The sequence below is a fragment of the Typha latifolia genome, chromosome 12 (genome assembly GCF_019914945.1).
Source record: "Typha latifolia isolate L0001 chromosome 12, TyphaL0001v2, whole genome shotgun sequence".
NCBI classification, from domain to species: Eukaryota; Viridiplantae; Streptophyta; class Magnoliopsida; order Poales; family Typhaceae; genus Typha; species Typha latifolia.
Genome location: NC_133097.1, coordinates 6,171,194 through 6,190,767, shown reverse-complemented (window position 1 = coordinate 6,190,767; position 19,574 = coordinate 6,171,194). Strand labels below are relative to the sequence as shown.

Sequence of the window (19,574 nt, the reverse complement as noted above, 5' to 3'; positions counted from 1 at the left end):
GCATACCATTAGTTTCATCTGTTTAGGGTCAGTTATATGATTCATTTTTCTCTATTCATTCAGGAATCATTTTTATAGTTTTCTTGACAGAAGTTTTATACTTACTGTCAACTTACCAAACGATCCTTTATCCTGGCTAGTCAACTGTCCAAAGATATTACAGTAGACTCCTCATCTGGAAAACAGAAGAATATTTTGAGAGGAGAGTTCCTCACGGCTAGAGTTTGAGGATACGAACTCTTCGTGATGCTTCTTTCTTGCACTGCAGTGTCTGAATCTTGCAAATTTACTGCTCTGCAAATCCTCAAACCTGCTGAAGTTTATGCTTTTTGGATCTCTGTTTCTTGCGTTCATCAAGCTGTGATTGTATTTCGTAGGGCCTTCCTCAAGCATAATAATTTCATATCACATCTTTTGACAAATCTCAAGAATCTTATTCTTATTTTCTGTTTGCCCCAAATTGTTACCTGCCGTATGAGTTAGTTAGCAAAACTAACTGACCAAAACCAAAGTTGTAAGCATCCACTTTTGGCCAAAAGCTCTTTTAGGATAACGGCAATCCGATACACCAATGCTCGAGTTCTCCGCAGATATGTTACGTGGCAGAGCTGATCCTGTCTCCATCAAATAAGTAGCCATGACAAAAAGTATAATGGTCATCTCTCGTAATCTCAATATATTGCTTGCATTTTCGTATATAAAAGAGAAGCTTATATGAAGAATTACATCTAGCAATGAACATCATCATCATCACCATCATCATCCTCATCATCAAGTATTTCGTTCATAGTATAATCATCCCAACTTCTCATGAAACAGAAAAACAATATAAAAGAAAGAAAAAAGAAATAGTGTACACACTACTCATCTCGACAATAAGAAAAAAATAACTCCAATAGAACGAGTACATATCTGCAAACCCAGAACACTTGTTCGTGATCTATAAAATATTCATCGACTGATCAGCCTCCTGGTGACGTTGATTAATCAGATGAACAACAAAAACTACACAGAAAAGCTTGCCTATCAAGCAGCACCGCTTTAGTGATGGTCAGCAATTACAAAAAGAAGAGGCAAAAACAATCGGAAAATTACCTGGCTCACAGATATTCTATCATATCAAGATTGGGCAACAATGCAGCCACATTCTGCGATGGCTAACCAATCAAGCTCTCCAACAAAAATAATTATACAAACACATTTTATGTCCATGTAGCTACCCTTCGTCGTGAAATTTTGTGATCCCCTTTGAGACTCAATGGATCAAGCAAATCCGAGGCATCCATGGACCCTATGCAGGTATTTAATTAATGGATCCTGCTTTTCACCTCCTGTCATTCACTTTCATCAGTCAAAACTTGATGACAATAGTAATTTCTCAAGGTTCTTAATTCATTCAGCTCTCAACTTCAGAATCTCCTTTGCGGTCCTGTTCCGGAAATATGGCATGTGTTCCTAATAAACAGAAGGCAGAGATATGAGTGCATTCTTTTCCTGGAAAACATGTAACCAATCACTAGCTCAAACACAGAAAAGTAGCAATCTCGTTCCATCAATCAAGCAAGCCCAGGTGCAGAGGACACATGAGAGAGCTACTTCACCAAGTAAAGATAGGATCTCAAATGAAAGTAAACATTAAAAAAAAATTGATTCATCATAGGATTTGCATTATCAGAACAAAGATCCCCACCTGTCCAAAGGATAAGCTCAAACCTCTGCTATAGAAGTCCGTGTATTTGAGCATGAACATCCCACAATCATACCTGATGAAACAGTAACTTTGTCAATTCGTAGATCCATACAATGATATATAATAAAATAGAAATGCACTAGAATAACCATCACATTGAACACAGATTGGCAAAAGGACAAGATAGCAGTAGCATCTACTTGATCAAGGCCAATATGTGATCTCTGGGAAAAGCTAGCAGCTTCTCTGATTGAAAAAACCCTAAATGCTCCTTCATAAGAACATGCTCATATATAGCCAGTTTCCCTTCTAAAATACCTTAGCAGCTTGCTAGGGCATACCCTAATGCTTCATGCTTATGTCTAAGCATGGAAGACAACATTGATGCACAAATCAGAAATGGTACTTTAAGTTACTGATCTTTTGGCTGCTTTGAATACTAGGCACAAACCTAGGGCCCAAAGGTGCAGAAGAATTTCAATGACCTCTCCATTTTAAGCATTAGATTTCAAGATTTCATAGAATGTTGCAGATAACAAAGAAAATCTGAACATTTAGAAGATTGGCTTCTGCGAAAAGAGAACATTAAATGTTCATATATACCACAGGGAAAAGCTGTAAGAGCAAGGAGATCTGCATAGAAATGTACGGTTGCCTCCACATAATATTGGGTACATAAATAAACTTCCCCAAGATAGTAACGTCCTTGCAGCATTAGAGAGAGGGCACTTACTGAGGTAATACTAGTGTAATCTACAAACTCAACAGCTTCTGAGAATAAAAAAGAGCAGTTCACAGAGTAGCACAAACTAACTAGCTAACGCTCCCCTTAAGCAAAGGAATAAAACATGATGAGATAAAGAAATAATATTAATATATACTGAACTTCAGATGCTAGAGAATAAGAGAATTCTGATATCAAAACTTTACTGAAGGTGCAGTACCCATTCTCTTGTAAAGGAAGGTTGTCAACACCTTCTTGCTTCCACGACCGTGTATCAACCTGTTTTCCACTCTTGTCCTTTACTTCATCCATGAAATATCTGGCCTGAAATTAGTAAAACATAATTAGGTATCTAAACAATAACTTATGTCAGTGTTTAATGATAATGCCAACTAATTTGAATGACAAAAAATATATTCACATAGCCAGAACCAAATGGGCAAAACTCAATTCTTAGATAATTAATCAACTGTCAGCTTTTCTATTGATTTTATGCTTCTAGGTAATCACCAGAGAAGCAAACATTTCGGTCAAAACTCAAAAGCAAGGAGCTTTGTAAATGTAAGCAAGTGAAATTGTGATCCTCCATAGACGAAAATCAGCATTGCAGATTCCTCATAAAAAAAACTACTACTACATATTAATATGTAATTATAAAATTAATAAGATGCTTTTGACAAGATCAACCAAGAAGTCCATAATACATTAAATAAACTTTAGGAAGTGTTAACAGATCCACTCTACAAAACATATTGGTAGCTTGCTTGGCTAAGCAGATAGGTTTTAAGAGAAAAAAGAGAAATTCATTAGAACAGGATTTACGAGTAAATTTTTTTTGGAAAGTAGTGAACTGAGAATAATAGACTCAAATCCTCTATCTGCCTGAACAATACTTCCAAATTTTGATCAGCTTCAAATGGTTGACAATGGTACAAACAGGATTACTTTTGGCTGGCTTCAGTTTACTCCTGTAGACCAGACTCATTATTCAAGATAACAGTCTTTGCTCATAAGTATTAAATTAAACCCAATCTATTAGAAAATTATCAACCAAAGTACTGAACTTCCTTAAATGAAGAGTAGCATTGTGGAAACCAACATTTAATTATGAAAGCAACATCAAGACAGTAACTTAGCAAGAACTTTCTGATGAGATCCAACCCGATCTTTGTCATAGATATCAATCACAAGGAAGTCTAATAGATCCAACCATATTGCTAGATTTTTTTTCTTCTTGCTAAACTGGTATTGTTAAACCACCAGCAAAAATTAAATAATAACAGAGGAGATCAAGATAAGCACGAAGGATAATTAACTTTTTCAGCCACCAATAAGAGAATTTTTGTTACCATACTATACTAGACTGCTATAATATGTCTGATTAGGTGGTTCAATAATCTTGCTACTAGAAAGTCACTTGAGAATATGTAAAATTTTATATTGTCTCTTGATAATTTAAATGTCAATTTGCCAAATTAACAATTTGAATCTTGCGCACCAGTACTCTCAGCACTACAGTGTCCACGCTACCAAGTGAATCAAGATATTCGAACTTCTGTTCCTTTACATTGATTACTGCTAAACACCAATGTATGTCCTTGTGTATGGGTACAAATACCTGCATATGAAAGTGTGAAGTTACAGTAAGGAAAACAGAGGCCACAATAGTCGTGCTATTAAGCACATAAAATAATGATTAACCAAGAAATGAGGAAGAAGAGATAATGGCAATGAATGGGAGAAGGTCAAAAAGAACTTTACTTTGTCACACTCAATAAGGCTGTACCCTATCTTCCTCTGTGTTGTCCATCTTTTTACAGCCTTGAAATCGTAACCATTGTTCCCACTGATCAGCTGAGCAGTGAATCAAGAAAGAGCTGGCTGATTTTAGTTAAACATTATATTCTAATACCTAATAAGGATATGAAGATGCAAACAACACTTCCAGCAATGACTAATTTAACAGAACTATAAATTGAAAAATGAAAACAAGATAGAAAATTTATATTTGCATGTAAGGACAACAGAAGGCAAACATTTTAGATAGCTTCACACAAATTGATCATATACAGAATGCAAGCAACCCATAGTTGAGCTTTGCAGTTTGCACATCCTCAAAGAAAATCTACAGTCTTCACTTGTTAATATACAAGGTTAGTCTCAGCTGATGTCCAGCTTTTCACTCTTGTCTATTAATTGTTATCCTCTCACCACATATAGAGTACATATATAGGGTTCTGCAAATCTTCATGGTTATATTATCATTTACAGAAACATACAAGGGAGATCATCTAAATAATTTATTTGTGTTTTACATTGCTCACACTTAGTTTAAGCACCAGGAAAGAACATACTACAGAAAGAATAAGACATTTGGTAAAGAATCCTACATTTCTAGTAGCATTTGCCTTATAGTATATGGCAAGCCACTGTCTTCGTTAATGTTCTTTTGCTACTAATATGGGACACAAATCTAGATAGTCCAGACAAGTAGAGAAGTTACAATGTCATTTCCTTTCTCTTTTCTTCCCCAATAGAAGGCTTTCAATTTCAGTTGTGAGATACTGTCCAACCAACTGCATCTAGTTGGGAATAGGTATCAAAGATAACAACTATGACAAAATAAGAACTAGTTTGCAAAGAAGCTTCCCTTGGACATTGTAACTAAAATTTTCCATTCAAATGTGTTCGCTCACCAATTACCATATATTAAGAAATTGACGTGTGAAGTGCTGGAACTTATATTTTACATTGCTATCACTAAATTTCAATATCTTAACTCACTCTCTACGGAAGGTACATTATATGACATCCTAACAAGATACTAAGATATTGTTATAAATGAAACCCCACAAGTGCATAAAAGTCAGCAGATCTGGCACACATTTCTCAACAGTATCAGCTGCTAAAAATTATTGATAATGGAAAACTTAACTAACTCGTTTCAGCTTTTAGCAGCAAATTTCAATCTGTTTCCTCATCCACCCACCACACAAATATTCAAAGAAGATGAAATAATCACAATGACAAACCATAAGTTTGACATCTAGAATACAAGTGTATCTGGTCAAGAGAAATCACATCTTGCAAATATATCAGACTGGGGTAAAGTAAATCCATGAAAAATGATAAACATTAAGAATATTAGCAATAGCCAATAAAACGTCTAAAAAGAAGATAAAAGGTTGGGAGGTATGAAAACTTGCATTTAGACAAATGAAAAGTTTAAGTTAAATTGATCACATGCCAACAATACCAATTAAAAAAAACTAAGAAAAAAAATGAAATAATAGGGTGACTAGGAAAGAATGCAACATTGTATAAATTAAAATATATACCATTTTAAAAACTAATAAATAAAACCTGCACAAGTGAATATAATCTTAATTATGAATTAAACTTTCAGACACCTCCCTCACCGATTACGAAATAAACTTTCAGACAACTCCTTTACAAAGTAACAGAGAAAAATAATAATTGATAAGTCTAAAAGAGGCAAAGAAGTGAAGCTTACTAACCAACCTTTTTATAGAAGAAGGTATTGAAGAAGTGGCATTTCAAAAACTTTTTTGGTTCTCTTTTCTCTCTCTCCTTCAATAACTCAAGGTACAAATTTATGACCTATAGAAGGAGAAAGGAAGGAACATGGAAAAAAAATATGAGACTCAGTGTAAATCTAATGAAGAATTTTGATGCTTAAAACTTAAGCATATAGCTATATCACCTCATCATTTAACCAACTGCCAGGTCTTAAACACTGCAAGATCTCTCTGGTTATAACAATGTTAGAAGAATCATGTGTGACTAGCATATCTCGGCTGCAAAGAAGCATTTTGAATTTTAATAAACAGAAGTACCTATAGAAGTATAAATAAAAAGTATATACAATTTGATTAAAAAAAAGTATAACAAGGATGAAAAGTACCTAATTTTGCCATGCAAAGCATGGTAAACAACAGCCTCTTCTTCATCGGTAAGAGGTATAAACGGTTCACGCAACTCCTGGATTATTATTAAAACTTAGAATTAACATAACAAAGAAAACACTAAACAAACAAAACAAGCTTGTGTCCCTTGACATTATCTAACAGTATTGACCTAAATATTACAACTTAAGTATGTTAGAAAACTAAAGGGACTCATAGGTTCCTATTGTACTGAACCAAGTGAACAAAGATGACGCAATTCAGAAAAAATAATAAAAAGATCCAGTATGATCAAATGTTAAAGGCTAAGTATGTTTTTCAAGTAGACTGGGTAATGGAACTGTGTAGTTACTGCAACATATGTCTAACAATTAGCATAGCAGTACCAAAGTCCACAGATATATATCAATCAAAAAAGGGTTTCCAGAAAACTATGTATCCTCTGTAAAGATCATCTCACTCGCCTTCCCATTGTGTTATTATGTACTATCCTCTTATATATGTGAACCATCAATTTGTTCTTTCCTAATTGCTATAAGATAGATTCCTATAAAAAAAACTAATTTCCGTTCCAAAGGCATAAAGCAGTACTACAATATCTTTTGAAGACCTTCTTGTAGAGCCTATCAATAACCCCCAGTTCCATGCCTAAACATCCCAACAAATTCAATTGCCAAGATACCATATTGTCTAAAGCCAAAAGCACAAGGTCACATAATAGTAAGCCACTCACATGCTTATGGTATACTAAACCAGTATGTATAAGCTTGCCACCAAATACATGCAGGCAGCTTTTGTCAACACATATAAAGATGTTAAGCAGTTTTATGATATTTCACTTAATTGCACTATAGATTTCTAATATATCATCTCTATCATCATCCTCCGAGGTTTAAACTCATTATTTGCATTAAATAGCATAACTGAACCCAACGCAGCTGAAAAATTGTAATTCAACTGTTATGCACAGAGAAGTCAAGAGAAGAAAAGAACCTGTTTGGGTTTAAACTCCTCAAGAACCTTCCTGAGTAAATGAAAGGAACTTTTATTCTTCTCCGCCAACTTCACTTCAAATTCCAGACTCCTCAACTTCGAATCGTGCCTCCTGACAGAATCCTCATATAGTTCTTTGTACAAAGGAACCCTCCTGACCAACAGACTTGACCCGCTAACCGGAGACAAATCAAGAACTTTATTTTTCTCGTCCTCCACCTTCTGTTCCACAACATGTGAATCGGAGGCCTCCTCAGTTTTCTGCGTTCCCGCCGTCAACTCCGACACAGCTGATGGGGACTGCGAGAGATCAGCCTTCACCGGCATCAAATCGGATGCCACCGAGTGCTTCTGCTCCAGGTTGTTCACCAATCTCCTGTACTGTTCTAATCCCAACCCCCCCTGCGTCTTCTCTGTCCTCTGCCCGAAAAAATAAGCAGATTTATACGCCTCCGCGGACCGTGACAATGGAGTACCCATCTTGGCGTCTCTTTCTCTAATGACAAAGGAATCGGGGAAGCTCGATCTGCTCGAATTGGGCGATCCAAGGCCGAAGGCCCTGATGGTCCTTTGCGGTCCCTGGACGGGGCGACGTAGAGGCACGGGAGGAGGAAACCGGTGAAGAGCGGTGGCCGGCGAAGCCTCCACCGGCGGATGCGACGGCGCAAGCGCCTGCGGCGGAGGTGTGCAGTATTCGACGATAGGAGGCGTCGCCATCTTAGTCTTCTTCAACGGGGACGGAGATTCAATGAGGGAACATCCGGCGGAGGAGAAGGGAAGCCGGTGATCGGCGAATCGGCGCTTACGGTTATCGGTGAGGGCGCCCATGGCGACGGGAAGGAACCCTAAGGGAAGGAGCTAGGGTTCATGCTGGTGGTAGAAAACCCTAGAGCTTGGAAATTGAGGGCTTCGAGACGGGGAGGGAGGAGTGCGGGAAACCCTAGAAAATTTTCGAGAAAAGGGAGGGGACGAAGACAAGGGGCCCGTAAGTTCATAGGAAACCAGAGGCAAAGATCGTAAGAAATTAACATGAAATGAATAGAAGTATGTTTGCGTATAACACCCTTACATAACTTTAATTTACTAAAAACTCCTTAGAAAAAATGCAGGGGGTATTTCAGATAAAAGCATTGTAGACTACGTACGTGCTGGCGGGTTCGGTTTGGCTTTATGATAAAAGTACATCTGGACCCCTAAATTATTATTTAATTTTGTGGAGCTTGAAAAGGTATAAGAACAACGGCTTAAACTTTTATAAAGTAATTGTTGAGTTAACCCTAGCATATCTATTGTTTGAGATATAAAATCTTCGTCTATTTAATTAAGTCCTCTTTTCATGGAGTTTTTAAACCAAACTAGCCCTCCAAGCTTAATCTATAGATAAAAACGTTAATAAGTTAAGTTAACAAAATCTTATTCAATAATTTATTTATAACTTTTTAGATAAAACACTAATAGATTCAGCTATATTTATCACTTAGTTTTTTTTTTTAATTGTCACACTGATCTTATCGCCGTATTATATATATAAGAAGAAGATGCTCAACTTACTAGCATTTTCTCTTCTTAGATAAAATAGCGATAAGTTCAACATTTTACTGACAACTAATTTGAGGAGTAGTATATTTTGTTAAAAAAAAAGTTTAGAAGATGACTAATTTAATCAAAAGCTCCAAAAGTTGGGAAAACATATGAATAAAATATAAAAATTACTATTCTCTAACAACTGAGAGTTCTTCGGTAGCCGACGAGTTAACAACAAAATTATTATTCGTGATTCAATCGCGGGAATTCCACAATTGCAAAAAATGCACATAAAAGAAGTATCTAAGAAAATATGGAAGATTTGCAGAAAGAATTAGATTCTAGTCCTGAGGTTACGAATCATACAATATTCTGCTCATCAACATTGAAGTACAATTTAGGATATAATCTCTGTGTAAACCATTGCAGCAAAATTTAGTAAGAAGCAATTAAACTCAGCAAAGTATGAGCAAAAGCTAGGAGCTATTATTGCATTAAAGATAACAATTTGTATGCCGCTTCATGTCATGCCTCTTTGGATCATTAACATATCATGATCTGCTTCTGTGACAGTGTATCCATTTCTGAGAACCAATGCCACCAGCAACTCTGACGTGTTCATTAGTTCTGAAAGCAAAATTCACAATCAGCAAGTATCCTATACATCAGAAGAGCGATTCGCGTACTCTTGCACCAGCGCCCCGAAAAGTGATGGGCGATCTATCAGGTTCGATGGTTTGTCGAATTCTTTTGCTAGCCCTGGTGAGAGAATTTCAGCAATTACATTCTGATCATATGTTGGCTAAGTAAAACAAGGAGATGAACAAGCTCACCTGCATCTATAACCAGAACTCTGTCGCAGTCCATGACTGTCGGTATTCTGTGCGCAATGCTGATGATTGTACAAGTGGAGAAATCTTCGCGGATGATCCGCTGAATGACAGCATCAGTCTGTGAATCTACTGAGGCAGTTGCCTCATCCATGAACAATATCTGACTGCGCTTTAGCATAACGCGGCCCAAACATAGAAGTTGTCTCTGTCCCACACTCCAATTCTCTCCATTGTCAACAACTGAAAAATTATGGCGAAAATGCATAAGCTATTGAAAGAACTAGTAATGAAATTTATAGAGGGAAAAAGTAAAATTAAAGAGCAGGTGAAGAAACTAAGTCCAGCGGGCCATTAGATTCTCTTAATATCTTCTTCTTCTTCCAGTTAATATGCTTGATCTTAGTTCTACATCACATTTAATCAGACAATGCTGATAGCAATGCATCTTTTTCCAGCCTTGTCATGTTCATCAATATTTTGTGCACAAAGATATTACTAGTGTCTGATTGCTACTATACGGATTGCGGTGATCTATTTCTTTCAAATTAAAAGGTTATTATTTCGAGCCATTCTTTGTCTTACCACAGTACTTATCAGCTATTGTAGGTCATGTTAAGTTAAATATTTAAGATTTTGATAGGCAAGCGAAATCGTTAATATTAATATAAAGAGATCTATAAGCAAGAAAGTAGAGCATTAACAAGAAGACGGTTGCCGCAAGTTCTTACGGAATTATTACATCAAGAAACAATTAATTCTTTTACCATCAGAAAGCAGTAGATGACAAGAAATAAAGTGAAAACATTAAAGTTCCATCAATAATTGTTTAGGTAATCAAAGGAAAAAAATATATAGAGGAAATGAAATACCCAATGAATCAAGTTTCTCAGGTTTTGAAGCTACTGCTTCTTTGAGCTGGCAGCGTTCCAGGGCCTGCAAATGGACAAATTCAGAAGACAATCATCAACTAATTAAACAGACTAACAATGAGTATCGTGTCCCTCTCCGATCTATGCAAAAACATGTCAAGTTCCACACTGCTCATGCAAAACACATTATAGGCCACCTGTTTTCGCAGATCTACACGACTGACTATTTTTTCAACGTATGTCGTAAGGAGAAACAAGACATATGTTTTGGAAAGCCAGACTGTGGTTGCGAAAAAAAAGTCATCAAACTTTTTGACAGACATATTACATGGAAAGATGCTGGAGGGGGGTTAAAAGTTTTGCTGTTTATTCTGTATTCATTTATATGCGATACCAATGAATCACAAGAAAAGGAATAGTTCTAAGATTTTAAATGTTCCAGATATCATGAACAATATGGATCTTCTTATGTTTTAAGACATCTGATTTCCGTGATGATATGTTACAATCAGCAGCAGAATCTATAGGATTGCTAAAAATATGTTAGTTGAGAAGATTGAAGCCTTTTGGCCAACCAAAAGGATTTTATTAGGTACATATTTTACAGTACTAACAACAGATTAAAAAGGGTAATGCATAACAAAGTCATGTCACTCATACCTGCCATATCTCATCATCTGAATATTGCTCAATTGGGTCAATGTTGCTTCGAACCGTTCCTTCAAAAAGAACAGGTTCCTGAGGAATTATACCAAATCGAGATCTCAGATCATGAAGGCCTAATGTGCAAATGTCTACTCCATCAATGATTATGTTCCCTCCACAAGGTTCTACTATTCTGAACAAAGCTTGTATCAACGTTGACTTGCCGCTGCCCGTCCTGCCAACAACTCCTATTTTTTCTCCGGCACGAATGCTTATTGTAATTCCATTTAAAACAAGAGGGGTATTTGGCCGATATCTAACCTGTGTAAACAGAGAAAATGACATAGTTTAGCATCACCAGCCAAAATAATGCTGATGAAGGAACTAATATACATTGTAAAAGTGGAAAATTAAACTCGATTACACATGTATCTAGAACACCATGAAAATTTAGGAGCCCCAAAAAATTATCTTCTTTATTGTAAATTTTAGACATGAATAGAGAACCTTTAGATCAATGACATCAATGTCTCCTTTAGTAGGCCAATTTGGTGAAGGAAGGCAATCTTTGATTCTCCATGCTGCTTCAGAAGGGATGTTGGTGAACTGCTTTATTCTCTCCACTGAGACCATCTTGTTCTCAATAAAGCAACTAACCCATATTGCCCAGAAGAGCACAGAATTGAGAGAGAGACCATAAGAAAGAGATAGACCAACAAATTCTGCACCAATAGAAGAAGAGTCAATGCCTGAAGTGAAATACAAAAAGAATGCCTTCCAGAATGCAGTTCATGGATTCTTAGCCCTCGAGCAACTTTTTTCCCAAATAGACAAAATTCTAAATTCAATATACTATAGCTATCATGCATCAGGAGATTTGCCGCATCTTTTATTGTTGAAGTATTTACATCAATAACTGGTGATTCACAAACTGCACTTATCGCATCCTACAAAATATTTGAGGACTAACGTTAATACTAATTTAATTACCTGGTTCTATATAATTGCTCGGCAAAGTGACCATAAACAAAGCAGTGGCACAGAGAACAAAGCTTCCAATCAGTTCCAATCGGAAGCCCAGCCACTCATTAGCACCATTGTTGTGGAAATCCATGCGCAAGCTTGAGTTTACTCTATCTAAATTCTCTTGGAAAAAGCTTTCTTCCTTTCTGAAACATCTGATGGTTGTTACACCTTGAATGGTCTCTGAGAAGTGATGGATAACTGGTGCTTTTGTAATCGAGTCAAGACGAGTTAACTCCCGAGATGTTGCAAGATAATAGCCCTGCATGCACCAAAGAAAGTGTGGAAAGAAGTAGAATGTAAGAATGTCTTTCTCCATTGAAATCCTTTTTTACACTCCTTTGAAACCCTTTGAAATTAAGTACTCAAATAAACTGTGATAAATTGGAACATAGGTGGTTAAGCATACCCTGTACCAGATGTTCAACACTATCAGTGGAATTATGGCTATAACTGAAGGCCAAGCAACCTGACATGTAACTATGATAACGCTTAACACCGTTATGTACATCGCAACCGTTATCCCCACAAAGAATGGAAGGAAAAGATCAATATTTGTTTGGTCAGATGATGCCTGAAAAGAAGAACAGCACAGTCAAAAACTTGGAACAATTCAAAAGGACTGTCAAATTAGGAACTATTCAGAATGCTACAAGAACACTTTGTCACAAATTAAAATTGCTTTTCATCCTAATCAATCGTGTGATCAACAGATAAATTTAGGCCGAAGATTACCCGACTGAGAATTCTTCCAGAAGGTGTAGTATCAAAAAACGACATGGGCGCATGCAGGATACTGTTCAAAATCTGCTTGAAAAATATCTGAGCTGTTTTAAGACCTAAATATGCTACAAGAAAAGCCCTCACAGTAACAATGGCAACTGAAACCGCTGCTATGATGGCGTAAACTTCAATAAACAAGGATGGCCTGAACGACGAGATATTATCTGATGTTTCATATGCCAACCAGTAATCACTTGCCATTAGAGAGAGCTGCCACACCAAGGAAATGGACACCACAATCACCACTCCCCACCAACCCCAAGCTTCAGTGACATATACCTTGTAGATTTGCCAGTTAACATGGCCAGTTTCCCTTTCTTCCTCCTTTATGAGCTTAGAACTAGCCTTTTCTATCTTTGGTGAGATTGCAGAACCACTCTCTCCATTCGATCTGGAATGATTTAGTGCAGGTTTGTTCACTTGTCCAGGTTGAGTATGGCTGTTTTCTATACTACCTGCATGCTCTACAAGCTCCATGGAACTGTTATGAGCAGCGACGAGAGCCGCAAAATCCGACCCTGATTCCAGTAACTCATTGTACTTCCCTGACTGGACAATCATCCCATCTCGCATCACCTGCATGAACAAATTAAATATAGTATGTGTAAGGGTCTAGAGTCTGCATATCAGACTGTAATTACTACCACATTTTCATAGAGTTTTTTCGACATCTCATACACTATAGACACGCGGCTAGCTGATCATTGTATTCATCTCTTTTTTAATACAATATGAAGAACTCATGAATTGTACTCGTTTCGAGAATCTAGAGAGTAGAAGATTGTACTTACAAATATGACGTCCGCATTGTGCAAGAAGTCCACTTGGTGTGTTACAAGCACAACAGTCTTCTCTTTGAATGCGCCCCTTATACATTCCTGGACACAAAACGAGAGAAAGATGAGTATAATCCTGCCTGCCTGCCCTATGGGGAAGATGACATGATGCTCATTTTTTATACTGCATGCATGCTCGGAGATTCACAACTTCCGGTGATCAAAGAAAGTATATCGTCACCTTAAATATCTCGGAGCCGGTGTGAGCGTCGACGGCGCTGAAGACGTCGTCGAGGAGGTAGATATCGGAGTCCTGATAGACGGCTCGGGCGAGCTGAATCCTTTGCTTCTGCCCGCCGCTGAGGTTGATTCCTCTCTCTCCTATCTCAGTCTGATCGCCAAACTCCATCATCTCCAAGTCCTTCTCCAAGCAGCAGACCTGGATGACCTTCTTGTATTTGATCCGGTTCATTGGCTGCCCGAACAAGATGTTGTCTTCGATACTCCCGTTTTGGATCCATGCTGTCTGAGCCACGTAGGCCGTGCTCCCGCTAACTCTAACCTGTCGCAGTGTTGACAAATTAAGATGAAATCATGGTTAATTACAAGGCCATTAATTTGCAAATCTTTCGTCATTAATGATTTGCAAGATAACTCTTAAAGTGGAATTAATTTACAAATATTCGTCGTTACAGCATCACTATAAGGCACGTTATTAATACTTGCTTGTTTCTGTTTTCCATAATGACACGTATTTATTTGATATTTGACTAAGTAAATGGGACAAACAAACTATATCGTAGCTAAGGTGGTAATTGTTGACTCGTCGTGACTTTAAATGGGTTTGGATTAATTGAGTTCCATGTCATTAATTTGTCGAATATCAAAATGATCGTATTTATTATATCACCCTGTTGATCATCCTTAAATAGTTCATTTATGATCTGAATTATTTATTTAAACTCAAACAAACCATGTAAAGGTGTAACCGTATAATATGTTTAATCTAAGGTTCTCAAGCTTGAAACCGGCTGCTCCTATCAGTCTCGTATTTGATTAAACTAATTTTAAATTATGTAGAATTTAAATATTATTTAAAATAAAATAAATTTAATCACTAAAATATGAAGCCGAAAAAATAAAAATAAAAATAAAAACTCACTTACTCGAAGATAAAAAATAATTATATATAATATATACTAATACAACATAAATATTTTTTTTTACCTCCGTAAATATATATAGGACTAAGAGAGAGAGAGAGAGAGAGAGAGAGAGAGAGAGAGAGAGAGAGAGAGAGAGAGAGAGAAGAGAGAGAAAAAGGTGAAAGTAAGAGAAGATAAGGATTGGGTTGTTTTGAAAGACTTGAAAAGTCTACTTGAGTTCTTCCTAGAATATGACTTTCAAAACTAATCAACATTCTTAAATCTAAAAAATAACGGCGACATATCTTTTTGAATATTTTTTAACTTTTGTTTGATTTAAAACTCGAGATCTTCTCCCATTATTATCAGAAAGTCAACTTAGTAGCTAATAAGTTGGCTAACCAAGAGAGAATTTAGTCTTAATCTTTTTCTAAGATTTGGTTTAATACCGGATCAAATAATTTTTGGAACTGTGATTATTTGATCTAATCCACTTTAATTCATCTAACAAATAAGCAATGCTCGCACTTAAATAAATCATATTCGTGTTACATAAAATTTCCACGTAACTCGACCCCACGTACACGCACGCTATATGACCCATATGGACGACAAAATAGGGCAAAATAATCTCTATAAAACCTTTCTACAAAAGATAAGAACTCTACGTGTCTTTTTGTTCAGATCCTCCGAGCTTTTGTCTAAACTAAAAGTCAATCCCCTCTCCTAATTTCTTTCCAATGGTTGTGTTCAATTGGAATCATTACATTTGTCGTCTATAGCAGAACAAAATCTCTAATAAAAAATTAATCCACGCGACAAGATCGAGTATGTTTTCTAATCAATCCATTGGATCTGGTCCATCTCAGCTGTCTGCTTGCGGCTGTGGTTCGTCTTCTAGAACGAGTCAAACGTACATCTCATTATAACTCGCCAGACTCATTTATTAAGTAATAAATGTGCACATACTACGAGGTCATTAGAATCAGATATTACTTTTCGTACCCCAAGTAATACTTTATTAGTGTTATTATATATAAAGGTTATCCTTTCGAAGGCAAATAGCTCATCTGTTCATAACGATTAACGAACATCTCGCCGCTCTATTCTTCTTCTTTTTTTAAACTAAGATAGTATTATCTTTAATACAAAACTTTAATGGATCAATCTGAAAGATAAAGATTGAGCTAAACTATGAAGTTGACACTTAACGCTACTATGTCTTGTAAATTTTTTTAGCCCTTTTAAATGCGGCTGCGAGTAAATCGAAATAAGGAAGGAAGGCAGGGTGTGCAATGTAAAACTAATAATAAGCAGCAAGAAAAGACGGCGTACCTGACCGGAGATCTTGTGCATCTCGCCGAGGAAGCAAGAGAGCAGCGACGACTTACCGGATCCGACGGTTCCGACGACGGCGGCGAGGGCCCCGCGCCTGATCTCGACGTCGATTCCCTTCAGCCCGGCCTTGCTCTCGTCCTTCTCCTCGTCATCCCAAGCGAAAACACCTTCCCTCACCTCCACCGCGATCCCGTCATCACCACCATCGCCGCGCGTCCTCTCCACTGCACCCTTCTCCAACTCCGCCGAAGTCAGGTACGAGTCCAGCCTCTCCAGCGATATCATAGCCTGTGACACCTGGATCAGGGCCTGGGGGAAGTTCCTCATCGGCTCCTGGAGGATCTTAAAGATCGACGTGGCGGTGAACACCAGTCCGGCGTCGAGCGGCACCTTCGCCAGCACGCACGTGCCGAACACGAGCGCGGACACCACCACCGGCGCGCTCCAAAGCGCCACGATGTTGCCGGAGATGGAGTACAAGAACTTGGAGAGCCACGAGAACTCCGCCTCCCTAAATTTCTGGATCCGGCGGTTGAAGTGCTCCTCCCAAGCTTGCAACTTGATCACCCTCATGTAGTTGAGCATCTCGTTGGTGGCCTTCATCCGCTTGTCGCGCATCCCCATGAGCGCAAACTGGAACTTGTTGTTCCGGCGGTTGCCGAAGAGGACGAAGATCATGATACCGGCCACCCCGACGGTGGCGGAAGTGACGGAGGGGCCGAGGGAGTAGTAGAGGAGGGCGAGGGCGGCGCCGACCTGGAGGGGCATGAGCCAGAGGTAGTGAATCTGGAGCATCATGTCGGAGAGCTGCTGCGCGTCGACGGCCATGTAGTTGACGATCATGCCGACGCCGTGGGACTGCCGTGCGGAGCACGAGAGACGGAGCCCCTTCCCGTAGAGCGCGGTGATGAGGGTCGATCGGATGAGCATCCCCAGCTTCTGGCAATGAAAGTTGTATTGATGCGAGCAGAGCACTTCGATGGTCTTCGCGGCGAGAAGAATGGCGACGAGGCGGAAGCCTTCGGAGAGGGATCTGTTGGGATTCGTGGTGAAGTTTACGAAGCTCTGGATTAGGGAAGGGCCGACGTACATGACGAAGAGGCGGACGATGGCCAGGGAGGCGTTGAAGAGGAGTTGGGGGTAGAAGCAGAGGAGGAGGGTGGAACGGACCGGGTGCTTCGATCGGACCGGGTTCGATGGCCATTTCGAGAGGAATTGCTCGTACATCCGCTCCGCGCGGTGGTCGGGGGCGAGGGAGGGGACGTCGTCCAGTTTTAGCGCCGACCTGTAGCCCTTCGAGATTAGAGGGTTCATCCAGTGCCACGTGGCGAGGGACGGTAAGGAGGCGGTTGTGTAGGCCGTCACGTTCGCCGGCTTCCGATCCGATTCGGGTGATGACGTCGGATCGGGTTCAGACGGTTCGGGCGCTTCGGTTAGCCCGGTGGATTTGGTGACGGCGAGGGCGAGGAGGGGGACGGTGAGGGCGAGGAGGACGAGGGTAAGGGAGTCGTCGGGCTGGATCGGTTCGCCGGCCGCGAGGCGGACGACGGAGGAGGCGGCGAGGAGGGAGGCGAGGAGGGAGGCGGCGAGCCAGAAGAGGCGGAGGGTGAGCGGGTGGGCGGGGGAGCGGAACCGCCTCTCGTGCCCGACCACCGCCGCGGCGGCGAGGTGGGCGAGGAACTGGAGCACGAGGAAGGCCGACTCAGCGGTTTGCCACGTGGACCGGGCGGCGAGAGAGGCGACGAGGCACGCGGCGGATAAGGCGGCGAGGACGGCGGATATGCCGAGGGCGAGGTAGAAGCGGAAGCCGGCCCGAACCGCCGGCTTGGGCAATAGCGGCTTATCGGCCCCGTTCTCGGCGGAGCCGATCCCGAGCCGCGAGCGGCGGGAGAGAAGCTTGCGGACAGAGAAGAAGAGAAGGACCAGGAGGAACAAAGCATCGACGGCGGCTAACCAGAGCCGCTGAGGGCACGGGGAAAGGAATAGGAAGGAGAGCCATTGGAAGGCGTGGACGGTCGCCGGTGGGGAGCACGTGAGCGAGTTAAGCCACGGAGGAAGAGCGGAAGAAGAAGAATCCATGGCGATCGATAGACTCTTCTAGATATCGGAATAATAAGCAGACATGGATAAGTTTGGAATAAACTAAACTCAGATATCCTCCTGCTTCTCTTCTTCGATCGTCTTCCGGATAAGAGAAGGCAACAGAAAGCGCGAGTGTTATTATTATTATTATTATTATTATTATTGCATGGAGTATAAGAGGAGGAGAGACCGAGAGAGAGAAAGATAGAGATAGGAAGGTAGGTGGGATAAAATAACGAGGATAAAAAAAGTTTCATACTAACATACGGACTGATATGCACTGCTATTGACAAGTTACATACGAACAGACCATAAACAATTTTAATGATAAGAGATTCAGACACGCAGATGAATAAAAAAGTAACTTTTCTTCTTTTTTTTTAAAAAAAATTTAATAGAAATTTTGCATCTACTCCCCTGTTTTCAAGGCGCGTTAGGGGACCGAGGTCAGAGGGGTACCTAATTCATGTCGGAGAAAGGCTACGAATAGACAAAACTAGTCTCCATTTAGTACCTTCAGATGGATAACAAATTTCATTACAATTTATTTTTATCAAAAATAATTTATTTCTCTCTGAATTTCTGTAGTAGTTTATGTATATAAATTCTTGTTTAGCGATTATTTGGTAATTTTAATTTAATAAAAATTTCACATTACCTAGGATATGTTATGGGATCGGAGAAGGAAGAGCGTAGGAATGAATAGGAGTTTGTAATTAAAATTACTGTTATAAAGAAGAATAATATTTGCTAATACTATTTAAACTATTTCCAAAACTACTGTGATTTTAGTTCAGGCGATGGTTAAATTTCTAGTATAGTGGTATCGCTGTAGGAGATAGAAATATATTGAGCTGGCAAATATTTATAATAGATTGATTAATTTAAATAATAGGAAAATATTTATTTTGCTCACTCTTTTTGACTTATTTCTATTTTATGCCCGCCTAAATTGACCCATGCTTCTTATAATAAATCTTTTAAAAAGCCCTCATGTAAGTTTTAACTTACTATTTTTTTGATTGGTTTTTAAGACAAAACTTCTCAAATACCAAAAGTGCCCCTCATAATTTACTATTATCTGTCTGGGTCATCCCCAATTTTTCACTGGGTTTCCACGACTCTCTCTTTGAGGCAAGGGACGAAGATCATCTCTACCTTTGGTCTCTCTCTAGTGCAAGAAAAAAGTTATCTCCGTTACGGTGAGTCAGGGAAGAAAGATT

At 39.1% G+C, this 19,574-nt stretch overlaps 2 protein-coding genes across 2 annotated transcripts; both read right to left on the bottom strand.

Moving 5' to 3' along the window:
* Positions 1–911: 911 nt before the first annotated feature.
* On the bottom strand, positions 912–8,342 carry LOC140799285 (ubiquitin-like-specific protease ESD4). The gene is made up of 9 exons (XM_073153541.1): positions 7,334–8,342; positions 6,340–6,416; positions 6,139–6,232; positions 5,937–6,035; positions 4,176–4,268; positions 3,913–4,032; positions 2,635–2,738; positions 1,691–1,763; positions 912–1,455 (listed from the first exon to the last, which is right to left on the bottom strand). Exons 1-9 carry the CDS (start codon positions 8,159–8,161, stop codon positions 1,393–1,395), a joined length of 1,551 nt encoding a protein of 516 aa, XP_073009642.1. The 5' UTR covers positions 8,162–8,342; the 3' UTR covers positions 912–1,392.
* Positions 8,343–9,178: 836 nt separating this feature from the next.
* On the bottom strand, positions 9,179–18,635 carry LOC140799283 (ABC transporter C family member 14-like). The gene is made up of 11 exons (XM_073153539.1): positions 16,267–18,635; positions 14,028–14,348; positions 13,802–13,888; positions 12,963–13,586; positions 12,637–12,801; positions 12,195–12,489; positions 11,712–11,926; positions 11,220–11,525; positions 10,560–10,623; positions 9,691–9,930; positions 9,179–9,616 (listed from the first exon to the last, which is right to left on the bottom strand). The coding sequence occupies exons 1-11, from the start codon at positions 18,346–18,348 to the stop codon at positions 9,516–9,518; spliced, it is 4,500 nt and encodes a 1,499-aa protein (XP_073009640.1). The 5' UTR covers positions 18,349–18,635; the 3' UTR covers positions 9,179–9,515.
* Between the last annotated feature and the right edge of the window lie 939 nt (positions 18,636–19,574).

Excerpts from the sequence above, each read along its gene's own strand:
- LOC140799285 (XM_073153541.1), bottom strand. The coding sequence starts at position 8,161 with ATGGGCGCCCTCACCGATAACCGTAAGCGCCGATTCGCCGATCACCGG. Across the intron at positions 6,417-7,333 it reads AGGAGTTTAAACCCAAACAG|GAGTTGCGTGAACCGTTTAT; the intron begins GTTCTTTTCTTC and ends ATAATAATCCAG. Across the intron at positions 6,036-6,138 it reads GCAGTTGGTTAAATGATGAG|GTCATAAATTTGTACCTTGA; the intron begins GTGATATAGCTA and ends CTCCTTCTATAG.
- LOC140799283 (XM_073153539.1), bottom strand. The coding sequence starts at position 18,348 with ATGGATTCTTCTTCTTCCGCTCTTCCTCCGTGGCTTAACTCGCTCACG. Across the intron at positions 14,349-16,266 it reads TGCACAAGATCTCCGGTCAG|GTTAGAGTTAGCGGGAGCAC; the intron begins GTACGCCGTCTT and ends ACACTGCGACAG. Across the intron at positions 11,526-11,711 it reads TTGATGTCATTGATCTAAAG|GTTAGATATCGGCCAAATAC; the intron begins GTTCTCTATTCA and ends CTGTTTACACAG.